At 41.8% G+C, this 13112-nt stretch overlaps 1 protein-coding gene across 2 annotated transcripts in view; it reads right to left on the reverse strand.

Moving 5' to 3' along the window:
- The window catches only part of SLC49A4 (solute carrier family 49 member 4), a 530561-nt gene that overhangs the window by 279418 nt on the left and 238031 nt on the right, over nt 1-13112 (reverse strand). For both annotated transcript variants that reach the window (XM_086957070.1, XM_086957071.1), the window contains exon 4: nt 8578-8707. In XM_086957070.1, the coding sequence (XP_086813196.1) occupies nt 8578-8707 (130 nt within the window). The remainder of the gene's footprint in view (nt 1-8577; nt 8708-13112) is intronic.

Consider the following 13112-nt stretch of genomic DNA (forward strand, 5'->3'; position numbering starts at 1 on the left):
ACGTCCATGTTGTAACCTACCACATGGTAATAGCATGCATAGAAACGTCATACATTCGCCTGAGTGGGTTTGCGAGTGAGTGCATGAGTCTCTGAGTGGGTCTGTGAGTGGGTGCATGAGTCTCTGAGTCTGTGTGTAAGTGAGTCTGAGTGGGTCAGTGAGTGGGTGCAAGAGTATCTGTGTGGGTCTATGACTGATTGCATGAGTCTCTGTGACTGAGTGTGTGAGTCTCCGAGTGGGTCTGTAACTGAATGCATTGGTGTGTGGGTGGGTGCATGAGTCTGACTGGGTAAGTGAGGGGGTGCATGAGTCTCCGAGTGTGTCTGTGTGTGGGTGCATGAGTCTCTGAGTGGGCCTGTGAGTGTCTAAGTGGGTTTGTGATAAGTATGGGCGGAAAATCCGTTCCGCTCGCGGATTTTGCGGATTTTTGGTAAATTCGCAATCCGCGAGATTCGCGAATTTCCCGCAAAATCCGCAAATCCGCGAGCAGCGGATTTTATGGCTTGCTCGCACTGTTCGCGTGAGTTCGCGGCTTCCCAGTTAAACTTCGCACCCCGCGAATAAGCGCTAAATTGCAGAAATACGATCTTAGCAAAACTGAAACTACTTACCAGGTTCAAAAGTTCAAGCTCATCATTAGTAGCCATTTCGTGTAGTGCTTCCTGAGGGGCCCCTCCAGAGTTCAGTTGCCTACTTGCAACTATTATGTGACCCTGCTCTGACCCTCAGAATAGTTACACAAAGGTCCTGAATTACAGCTAAGGCAGACAAGCAGGAGCCAGGCTGGAAGTTCAAATCCAGTGACACATTAATCAGCCCCTAATTCATTATTGTCAGTTGGGGCAGGGCAGGTGTTGTAACTAATTTTGCAACAATGAAAGCACTTAGCAAGTGCAAAAGATCACTAATCAGGAAGCACTAAGGAAGCAGGTGCCAGCTAAAAAAATATTCTGTGACACATTAATCAGCCCCAAATTAATTCAGGTCACTTGAGGCAGGGAAGGTGTGCTTTGCTTTGCCACAATAATGTACACTGGACAACCAGAGGGTGCTGTGATGAAACAGAGGGTGGCATGGGTGGGCCAGAGGGTGGCATGAGTAGTCAGAGACTGGCAGTGGTGACAGAGAGTGGCAGTGATGAAGAAGAGTGTCCCAAACAGGCTGGACACGTAGAAACAACAAGTTCGCAAAACTTGCGACCCGACAGGTAAGTTCGCGTTTGCGAAATTGTAAAAAACCCTCGCGAACTGGCAGAAACCCGCGCGAACACAAAAAAAAAATACGCAAATTCGCGAGAATTCGCTGATTTTGCGGGTTGCGAGTTCGCAAATCCGCAAAATTCGCGAACGCGAGATTCGCAAAATTCGCCCATGCATAGTTTGTGAGTGGGTGGATGAGTGTCTCAGTGGGTCTGTGAGCAGGTGTGCGAGTCTGAGTGGGTGTGGGGGTGCTCTCTGTTTTGCCCTCCTCTGCTCTGTTCTGCCTATCATGCTCGTTTTCCCTGCCCTCTGTTTTGCCTTTCCTGCTCGTTTTTCTACATTCTATTTTGCAGTTTTTGCTTATTTTTCTACCTTCTGTTTTTACTTTTCTGCTCTTTTGTGCCCTCTGTTTTGCCTTTTCACCTCCGTTTTTTTGTCCTCTGTTTCTTTTTTTCTGTCCTCCGTTTTGCCTTATTGAGTGAAGGAGTGCCCCATCCACTGAGGCCGGCCTTAACTGAATGGGGGAGGGAGGCTGCACGGACCCCCTCCCCGGGCCGATTTCGGCCACGGAGATCCAATTCCCCGGGGCCTGACCTTAATATACTTAGAATCAAAATCCCCTGGTTCACTGGACGAAATGTGATGGGAGAGGAGGGCCAGGCGCTCCCCTCCACAAGCCGAATTCAGCCCCAAGGACCCATCCCCTGGGGCCCGGCCATGTCTCCTAGGTGCCCTGGAGCTCACCCAGGGTACCCAGTGTGCAGCCTCAAGGACCCCTCCGGTCCCAGCTGGCTCCACGCCTCCTCGGGAGCCGGCATTGCTGCTGCATTATTGCCCCTGCATGCAGGGAGCTGCATTTCCAGCAGCTCCTTGCATGCAGAGGCAATAGTTTATTCTACTTCCCATCCGCATGTCTGCGGGCAGGGAAAGAGATCCAACCTCTGCTTCCAGTGGGCGGAGCACTTTGACAGCTTTCGCCGGCTGGAACCGGACTGTTTGCTTTTGCATGGCGGTAGCTGTCAGCTGAGAAACATATTGATAAGCTTTTTGCGAAAGAAAAAGAGCAAAGGAAAACAGAACATCATGAGCAAACATGGATAAATAGCAGATATGGTGGGCAGTATCTACACCTTATGTAGTGGACAGGTTTTCATCACCTGGACTCAAGCATGCACTGCACTGCTATGTTGATATACTTCATTTAACAACCGATCAAATATGTTTGCGTGAACTGTTCAGCAGTATTTGATTTCATACGCTTCATATACATCGCAAACTTTTCATAATCATTTAATTTTTCATTTAAATAAAAAAAAACAAGTTACAAAACAATCAGTGTTTTAACAATCATTGTATAAATGCTGGTGAGTCTTCGGCCATTGCATTTCGGGAAGGACTGTCCCTTTGTCAGGGGAAAAACGATTCGCCACTGCCACTGCTAAACCAACATCGTGACGGTGCCGCCAAAATCGTCATTACCTGCTTCCCAAGTATTAAGAGCGGAACTCAAAGCTTAAATCTCCTCAATCGTGTAATATCGAAGGAATTGCAGCACAATTCAAGTTTCAACTACTCGCTTCCCAGTGTTTTACTCTACTCAGTATCGACACCTTGCCATCAGTCATGTCATGCATACATATGCTAATATACACACAAAAACTGATAAAAGTACTCAATTCTTCCAGATTTCAAGAGTAGGCTCATTAATTACAACCACCAACAGCAACAGCTCAGCAACTGGCACAGTTTTCATTGGAATGTCATTAGTCACAGAATGATGCAATGTATTAAATATTCCTTAAAGGAGAAAGTAAATTATAACACTTCCCCTTACATAATAATGAATTAAAAAAATTAAACCTTAAGAACTAAAAATAACAAAGACCAATATCAACTTATTAATACAAAACATCAAGGCTTGCTAATACATAACATAATCCTTGAACTTTCCAGGCAGATGTCTTGGTCTTCTCGAATTATTACTCAAATCCCAATTAGAGGAAGTGTCCATGGAATGGCCTTTGCACTCTTTCAGTTCAGTACACTTGGCCAACTGGGACATGTTCCAAGTGCAACCATTGTCTAAAGTAACAGCATTTGTCTTTACTGTGACAATGATAAAAGGGCCAATAAAATTGGAAGTGCCTTTGTAACCATGTTTAGATTTTTTAACTAGCACACAATCACCTACATTCCACTTCCTCATTTTGACACCTATTTTACTGTCATACCGTTGTTTATATCTCTCTTGATACCTAGTTAACACCTCCTTCCTTCTCAAATCATCTTCCAAATCACCTTCCACACTATTCCCACTATCTTTCAGTGGAAGCCAAGCCGGATTGAGTTTAGAACTGGCTATTCTTCCTCTTAAGGCCTCAAAAGGAGACTTTTGCATAATAGCATTAGGCACTGTGCGATGTGCCCACCATGTTTCTCTCTGCACACCACTAAACGAAACCCTAGACTCCAGAGCTCGTTGTGCACAACTCTTCACCACTCTATTCATCCTCTCTGTAAGACCATTGGCCTGGGGAGAATAAAGAGCTGTTTTCTGATGAATAATTCCAAGATTTTTAAGAAAAACATTCATCTCATTAGAGGTAAATTGCACCCCGTTATCTGTAACTAAGTACTTAGGAACACCTTCTGAAACAAATACATCCTTAAGAAACTCAATAACAGACCTAGAATTGACTACCCCCATGCACTTTGAGACAACCCACTTTGAGGTATAGTCTACTAACAATATAACAAATCTTTCATACGAGGGCATCAATTCAAAAGGACCTTCAATATCAAGTCCTACTTTAGTCCAAACTGCAGATGGAATTTCCACTGGAGACAGAGGAGAATGAGATGTGGTGCGAGACTTGTCATTAACAGCACACAAATGACATTCTTTCACTATCGACTCAACCATTCGGTCCATTCCAGGCCACCAGTATCTCTCTCTAACACGTGCTTTGGTGAGACTCCTTCCCAAGTGACCCTCATGAGCCAAATTGACTATCCTTTCCCTCAAATCACCTGGTGGAACTATCCTGTCACCTCTCATCAAATTGCCTTCCCAAAAGGTCAGTTTATCTCGCACAGTCCAGTACAACCTCAACTTGTCATCAAGTACTTAATAATTAGGCCAGCCAGTTGTTATGACTCTTTTTAGAGATTGAAAAATGCTGTCACTCTCAACACACTTCAACCATTCATCCTTAGATATTGATGATTCAATTACCCAATTCACACTCTCACTAACTTCAAAAACATGTTTACCCTCTATGGGTAAACATGACAAGCAGTCAGCAGGCTTATTATTCTGTCCCGAAATGTATTGCACCACAAAGTTATATTCTTGTAAACCCTCACTCCACCTTTTCAACCTGGGGGTCATGTGATCATTTTGGTGACATGAAAATATTTGCACAAGGGGACGATGGTCAGTCTTAACAACAAATGGAATTCCCCATAAATAAAACTTAAAATGATAAATAGCCCAAAATACTCCCAACGCTTCTCTTTCAATACAAGAATAATTCTTTTCTGCTTCCCTAAGGGCCCTTGAAGCAAAAGCCACAACCACTTCCTCCCCATTCACCATTTTAGAGAGTACAGTCCCAAGACCTTTGAGACTGGCATAAAGTAGTCAAGATGGTCTTCAATTTGGAATCAAAGTGACCCAGAGTCGGTATTTTTCCAATTTCTTAATAGTGTTAAAAGCCTCCTCACAATCTTTGGACCATACAAAACTCACACCCTTTTTTAAAAGGGCTCTTATGGGTTCAGTAACACTTGCAAATCCCTTGACGAATTTGGAATAAAATTCAGCCATTCCCAAAAATGACTTTACCTGGTCTTTATCTTCTGGAGCAGGGGCTTTAACAATACTCTCTGCAAGCTCCAACTTTGGTTGTATGCCACTCCCAGATATCACGTGTCCAAGATAAGTAACAGACTCTAACCCAATACGACACTTTTCTTTTTTAACTGTGAGACCACTCTCCTCCAACTTGTCCAACACAGATCTCAACACTTTCTCATACTCGCACTCATCTTTCCCATACATCAAGATATCGTCTTGGAAGAACATCACATTACCCAGACTCCCAAGAACCATTTTCATCACCCTTTGAAAACATGCCGCAGCCGAGGCCAACCCAAAAGGCATCCTCAAAAATTGGTAAGCTCCCAGAGGAGTAACGAAAGATGTCAAATGTCTCGAACCTTTGTGCAGAACAATTTGATGATATGCCGATGAAAGGTCAAGCACACTAAAGATCTTTGCTCCCTTCAACACACTAATGGACTCAGAAATGTTAGGTAGTGGTTGGCGATCCACCCATATCCATTCGTTCAATCCGCGCAAGTCCACACACATTCTCACTGACTTTCCCCCATCTTTGGGTGCCAAAACTATTGGACTCAACCACTCTGAAGATTCAATTTCCTCAATTACTCCCAGCTTCAACAACCTATCAATTTCCAATTTCAAAGGTTCAACCATCATAAGAGCTACCTTTCTGACTTTATGAACACAAGTTTTAGCAAATTTTTTGAGGATTATTTTGTGTTCAAACCCTTTTAAACATCCAAGTGTGTCCGAAAATACTTTAGAATAATCATTGACATATCTATTTAAATCACACACTCTGCCAATTGTCGGAGGATAAGCATTACCAAGCAATTCTTCCAACAACATTACCTAGTTCTGAGGATCTTTGGCGCCAGCATTAAGAACTATTCCTAAATCATGTTGATGTCTCCACCCAAGGAGATTGTCACCCCTTACAGCATCATACACTTTTCCAGTGGTCACTTTACCCTTGAATGTGATCTTAGCCACTATGTATCCTAGAATATCAATTTTGGCCCCTGCATAGCTTAAGGGAGCGATGTCAGGAGGCAAGAGTGGTACATTCTAAAAACCCACAACCTCATCCCAAATTTTGTTCCCAATTAGGGTAAAAGGAGAACCTGAATCTGCCATTAGTTTGAACACATAATCATCAATCCCAACATCACAAAATGGCATAAAAATCTGTTCAGAATCAATGCTTTTCTCATCAAGCTTCACATTTGATACTACCACAGTGCATATAATGTCTGTAGTATCATTACCCGCTTCTTTTTTCCTGCCAGATTTACACATGCGAGCATAGTGCCCCTTAACACCACAATTATTACACATGCAGTCTTTTGTATAACAGTTAGGAAAGTTTGAAGTGTGAGAAAAATTGCCACATCTATAACAACGTATTCTTTGATGTGCAACAGAACGTTGTTGACCAGAATCACGTTCCTTGCTCAAGGAAGACTCTCTACTGAAAGAAGGACGAGATTGACTGTTCAAAATACTCTTCTGAGTGTGAGGATTCTGAGGGTTTTTTTGTGCAGTTTTATTTTTCAAACCAGTCGTCACTCTGGCAACTCCTTCAGGACACTCATCGATAATATCACCATCTTCCAACATGTGTACATTGTCTTGACTTTTCTTTTTACTGTTACTGTTGCTACTCAAGTGACTTCCTTCTTTCTTATTTTTCCATATTTCTTTAACCCAAGAGGAAGCATTCTCCATTCCCTCTACAATAGCCAAAGCTTCCTTCAAAGTTGGATTTTTTGATAACAGTTTTTCCTGAACCCTTGAACTGTTTGTGCACCTTACAAGTTGATCTCTCACAAGTGATTCGGACAGTTCTCCAAAATCACATGTACACGCCAAAGTTTTAAGACCAGCTACGTGCGTTCCAACACGTTCAGAGGGACCTTGTACATGCGTGAAAAACCTATGTCATTCCAGAACAACATTAACCCTTGGGCCAAAATAACGTTCTAACATAGTCATGGACATTTCATATATGTCTGCTGGTTCTCCATCTGCTCCACCAATAGGTATAAGATCCATACTATCGTAAGTATTCCTACCTTCCACTCCTAGATTGTGCAATAAAATTGCTTGTTTCCTAAACGCAGAAAACTTCTCACCCCCAATAGCCACCAAATAAGAATCGAATAAATGTCTTCATCTCTTCCATGGAAGAACTGGCTCCCCTTCATCAGATAGAAAAGGTGGGGGTTGTGACATGCTCGCAGCTGAAGTCATCGTAAAGATACATTAGATACAGTCACAAGGTAAAGATAAAATGAGTCACATGAAATCTTGAATATCTATATACTTTCCACTAGTTCATCCAAAAGAAAAAATGTATATGTCTCACAAAGGATGGATAATAGAGAAAAAAAAATGTTATCCAAAAAAAATGATAAACGAAACCTCACCTTTTGAATGGTCAGAAAATTCACACAACAGCGTGACCAGATTACAATTAATTCAATTCCAACATGCGAAATAATGAAGTATCAGTCAATTTTCCGTTTCTTTATCACAAAACTGCCGGGTGAATTGAAATCGGCAATTGAGTCAATCTAAAATGGCTACCACGTCTCTGACGTCATGCGCTATGCATGAGGACGTCGGGTCAAAGTTGAAGTCACGCGATAGCTTATGCGCGATCACTTCCGAAGCAACAGACCAGACCACACGCGCTGGATTCCTTTGCGCGATTTCATTTGGAGTGGCATGCGAATGCAGGAAGATCAAATGAAAACAAGACGTGACACCAATCCAACGGTGTTTACAATAGTAAGTAAACTTGAGCCAAAAATGTAAAAATTACTTAAAGTTGGTGCCTTACATCGGACAGTCACCGTTTCTTCAGTCATTGAGTATCATCAACGTAAGGTACAATTAAATACCATAGCCCACAGTCTTCTCCAGTGCGATGTTAAAAAAAAATATCAAAATGAATCAAAAACAATCCTTCACGGCAAGGCAATGTACGTTGTGGCCACAATAGGGCAATCCAAGATAGTCAATCCGAAATAAATATCTTCAAAATAAAGGTTTCCAAATCTGTGAAAACAATGAAAACCAAAATCCAAGTTTCTGTTACGCAGGGGAGTTGATGGTTGTAAGAGCTTGTCCCCAATCGAGCATAGGTCCTCGTCGCCAGTGATAAAAGTACTCATTTCTTACAGATTTCAAGAGTAGGTTTATTAATTACAACCACCAACAGCAACAGCTCAGCAACTGGCACAGTTTTCATTGGAATGTCATTACTCACAGAATGATGCAATGTATTAAACATTACTTAAAGGAGAAAGTAAATTATAACACAAACGTAATAACCTAACAGTGCTATATTCTGTATTAATGGTATGTAATTCATTTACTCTAACAACGCTGGAAAATAACTTGCCACTGCAATCGATATTATTTTAATTCCAATTTAAAGGAACTAAGACAAAACCGAAGAGAACATATTTTTAAATAAAAAAGGTCAAATGAATGCCAACATCATTACAGTGCAGGTTAACATACCTTAAGAGTTTCCAGATACTGCTCCTGTAACTGAGCCGCCTGCTCGCTGCAGCCACGCTGGGAGGGACCGGAGGCCGCATGGGAAAATAAGCCACGCTCGCAGCAAATATCAGAGAAATCATTCCGAATTCTAAGGAATAAGAAACACAAATGAGGTGCATTCCTTGGAAATCAAATACAGATAACACATTTAAAACAGTACATGTTTTGCAGAAACGTATGCCGTTTCTACTTCTACAAGTATACATTTATCCACAAAATATATTTATTTGTGGAGAACTCTATGCAATTTCTCTGCTATTTTTTAACCCCAGTCCTGCAAGACCTCACCGGGAGAGAAAGATCAAGTTTAGAACACTCGTGAAATAAATAATCGTGGGCAAAATGTGGCCAGGCAACCCATCGCAGGCCACCTCTCATGCCAGGGATGTTTCTACAGCATCTGCATTGTGACTTGGCCAATTTTCTCAACTACACAGGGGCAACCTGTGCACCCAAACGGACAGGAGTATTGGTAAATGTAATCAACAATGTCCATGTAGGTAACAATATTCTGTGGAATATAAATCGGTATCAATATTATAGGGAACCCACCATTTTCACAATACCATCAATGTATTTTAATCACAGTAAATGTGAAATACTAGAGGCGGTTAAGGACTTGAGCATGTATATACAAATAAACGTTATACAGAACATCAAAATACAGGGGGAAAAACATTCGCTCAGTGAATAATGTAATAATCCGGCATAGTGCAAACAGGATGGTGAGGCGGATTAGCAAATATTATGGGTCAGCTTTTTTAGTTAGGCAGGATCCTTCTGCAAATAGCATAGAGACTAGACGAGAATGCAGAAATGGGGGACTGCCAAGAAAAGCAAAGCTCCATTATTGCATTCACAGTGCAATGTGGCGGTACTGGAACTCTTGTCACTGAGAGAGCGCAAGTTGAGAAAAAATGTATAAGTGCACCATATTTACAAGCTAGATGCACGAATATAGTTAAAGCATTTAGAAGTGTGAAAATATATAGAATTACATACACTTATGAGTGTTTAATCAATGTAGAATGCATATTATAGAGTGTGAAGCTAATGTAGTAATGTTTAGAAATGTTAGAGTGCTGTTAAGACTCCATGTTATGTGACTGTTGCAGAAGAAAATGTAATGCTGTTAAACGTAGAAATGTGCAGGCCTCATGGCAATGTATGAAGAACGAAAACGTGCCTTTGCAGATCACATGAGATGGATTATTTTGTTACTGCTATTATATAGAATGTTATTGATTTTGCGTTAGAAATCATGTTTTGTAGAAGTGTTACATATAATCAGAGTGTATTAAGTAGAACTTGTTTTAGTTTTAAGAAATAAAGGTTCACAGAGTGCAGGCCTCTTGCAAAGTAATTTAGTAGGCCTGGAAAGATAAAGTTGCTTCTTTGATCTGCACGTGTTAGTTAAAAATCGAGTCTCGTTAAGCATAAATTGCCAACCATGTTCGAAGTTTTACGACCTGAATAGATAACTGGAGGTCGGAATTTGGGGCCCAATTCATGGGTGTCTGTTTGCAGGTGCGAGGGGGTTCCAATCAAGAGAGTGATGAATAGAGCTCTGTCCGGGGAGACAGGCACATGCCTGGAGGAGGATCCAGGAATTTAATGGGGGGTACCGGCGAGCGGAGAAGAAGCCTGGGAAGCAAGGTCAACGCTAACAAGAGGCCCAGAGGAGTATCAGTATGGAAGAAGCCAGAACCAAAACCACGTGAGAGGTGTAGGTGAGGGGCGTCTCTGAGGGGCGTTTCAACTGTACTTGTGATTTTGTATTAGGGATAGCACCCTGGGGGGGAGTTAGAGCAGATGGCCTGAGGACCCTTAGAGAGTGGATGGGTAGGCAGAGAGGGCATGACTGCAATGCACAGAATTACATCAGAAACTAAGGGAAAGTGAGTGAACTTCTTTGGAAGTCACCACGGCTGACACCTTTTTAGCTCAAGATTCTGTTAAGTAGGGATGTCACTTAGTCTAGTGTAGGGACAGTCTAACCTGATTCTTTCTCTATTGTAAATGACGCTTAAATTACAACTTGTGTCTATTCTTGTAAACCTGTTGATTTTCGAGCTGGTTTTGGTGATATTTTTCTGTTGCCTAAGATCATTCAGAGAATTTATGTTTGTTTTGGTACCAGTATACCTGATGAACCTTTTATTGAGATGTTTGTATCTCCAGTTAACTTTGGCTTTATAATAAAACTTTAAAACTGATTCGTGGTAAGTGGTTCTTCAGAGTCGTGCCAAATTATTGATTTGCTTAAACTAGTAGTGGATTGCTTTTTACTCTATGACAGGCAACAAAGGTTCAGTCGACCTAAGTGGGGATTTAGATCTAGAGTAATCAAATGCAAGATCAAAAATCCCGCCTTTTCATCACTTAAAGGGACAGGAGTTGCACTCCCCCAAATTAGCAGCTTTTTTGAAAGGGAAATCGGAAACAGCTTGCACTATTTGAATACTGGAAGACTGATACGGGAAGTTAGACACATTTGTCAAAGTAGCTTGAATTATGATTAATTATTATAACCTGCAACATCCACGGTTTCATGGTCATACTTTAACCAACCCTTCTGAAATGAGATGTGAAACGGACCCTGGCACCCAAAGCTAGGATTTAGCAGAATGATGTTGCTTTTGCAGAAAATCTGTTCTTATGCTGATACTTTTAAAGGCCTTCCACTCTTGTTCTCAAATGCACACCCAGCACCTTCTCGCTACAGAATTGAAAAACCTTGAACATGTGACTGATTTTTATAAGTCTATGCATTAGGATACAGTATCCTGGGAGTCACAGATTTTTTTCCAATCTCTGCATTTTCAGATGCAACTGAAACTAAAGTTTCCTTCCACATCTTTCAATGCTTTGCGACCGTCTGAGATTTTGCAAACCATTGGTTTGCATGCTCGTGAATAGCAGAAAAGGGTTACATGCTTCTTTGCATCGGCCTGTTATTCTTTGCCACTTTCAAAGACCTGAAATGTTGACATTGTGAGTCATAAATACATTTACATTTGCAATGTCATTTTAACATACTACAATTTACCTTTAGCCCTCACAAAGAAGCCACCGACTGTTGGATCATCTAAAAGCACGTATAAAGGCTGTGGAAACAAGGATTGGGACTAGGAGAGTCATAGCTCTGGAAGCTGCATAGTGACTTCCTTTCAACTCTTTTGGCAGCCTAATGGCAAACATAACCCCTTAATATTCTCGAAGGACCACAACAGACTGTGGTGAATCCCAGACCTCAGTGAGAAGAGACCCGGTCTTCCAATGAGGTCTTAATGATGAGCAAACCAGGGAGTTAATCGGCCTAATTCAACACACGCATGGCACTTCTGAAAAATGAGCCAGATTTTATGCATCAGATCATAAACCAAGGAGTAGGTCCCTGCCTGTAAAGGGTTTAGTTACAGAGGTAACACCTAGTTCAGACTGAATGTTGACTGTTGGGGATGTACTATGAAACACCCACCATAGGACGATATCTGTGGTGAACCTCTTAGAAGTTTGGTATTGCCTCCAGCTAACATCCTCGACCCCAGGGTGAAGGGTGGTAAGGCAACAACTTGGCCTTGAAAAGTGGACTCAAGATTGGTATGGGAAGATTTGCATCTAAAATCCCTTTTGAAATTACGTCTGTAGGCGGGAGCTGGCTGTTGGTTATTACCTACTTGGCTTTCAACACCATCAATCACCACATACTGCTGGTGACTGAAGGAGGTAGGTCTACACCCATATCTATTGGGGGATCATGGTCTTACACAAAAACAACTCCACAAGTGTCCACAGTAGGGAAGATGTGAAGAGGAGGGTGGTGGAGGGCTTACTGTATTTTCTCCTGTCCAGCAACGAGTCTACAAAATCTCTGTACTTGCCCCACTCCACTTTAATTTTTCATTAATGAATGGTACATGCATTCAGCCCTCCTGCTTCTAAACACCACCATGCTCCTAGCCAGGACACCAAATACTCGGAGGCCATTGCTGCTGGCGTTAGCAACTTACTGAACTAGGAAAAAGCATGCCATTAATGTTAATAAGCCAGAAGTAATGGCATCAACATCTTGGCATGAGGATTCAAGTTTTGCTCTGGAAAGAGGAATCCTGAATAAAGTTAGGGTCTTGCACTACGTGGGTGTACATTTGTTTCAAACATAAACCTAGATCTAACACACAGAAGAGTCGCAATTTGTGTATTACTACAAGAATCACCAATAGAAAAATAGGGATACTTCTGCCAGCAGCAGGAGAAACTCGTATACAGGGGAAATGGTGCAACAATAGTGCAGGTTTCACGCAGTGATTGGAGGGAGGCTGAAAAACAGAGACTTATAGTCTACAAGGATGAAGTCAAAAGAATAGCACTAGTGGCCATTCATAAACGAGATGTAGTGAACAGCATATAAGGAGGGTCTACAAATATAGGGAAAAGGTTTGTGGGGTGGACTTTGGCATTAAAGTATTGCAACAGAGATGATTTTTGGA

This window comes from Lissotriton vulgaris, chromosome 2_1 (genome assembly GCF_964263255.1).
Source record: "Lissotriton vulgaris chromosome 2_1, aLisVul1.2, whole genome shotgun sequence".
NCBI lineage: Eukaryota > Metazoa > Chordata > Amphibia > Caudata > Salamandridae > Lissotriton > Lissotriton vulgaris.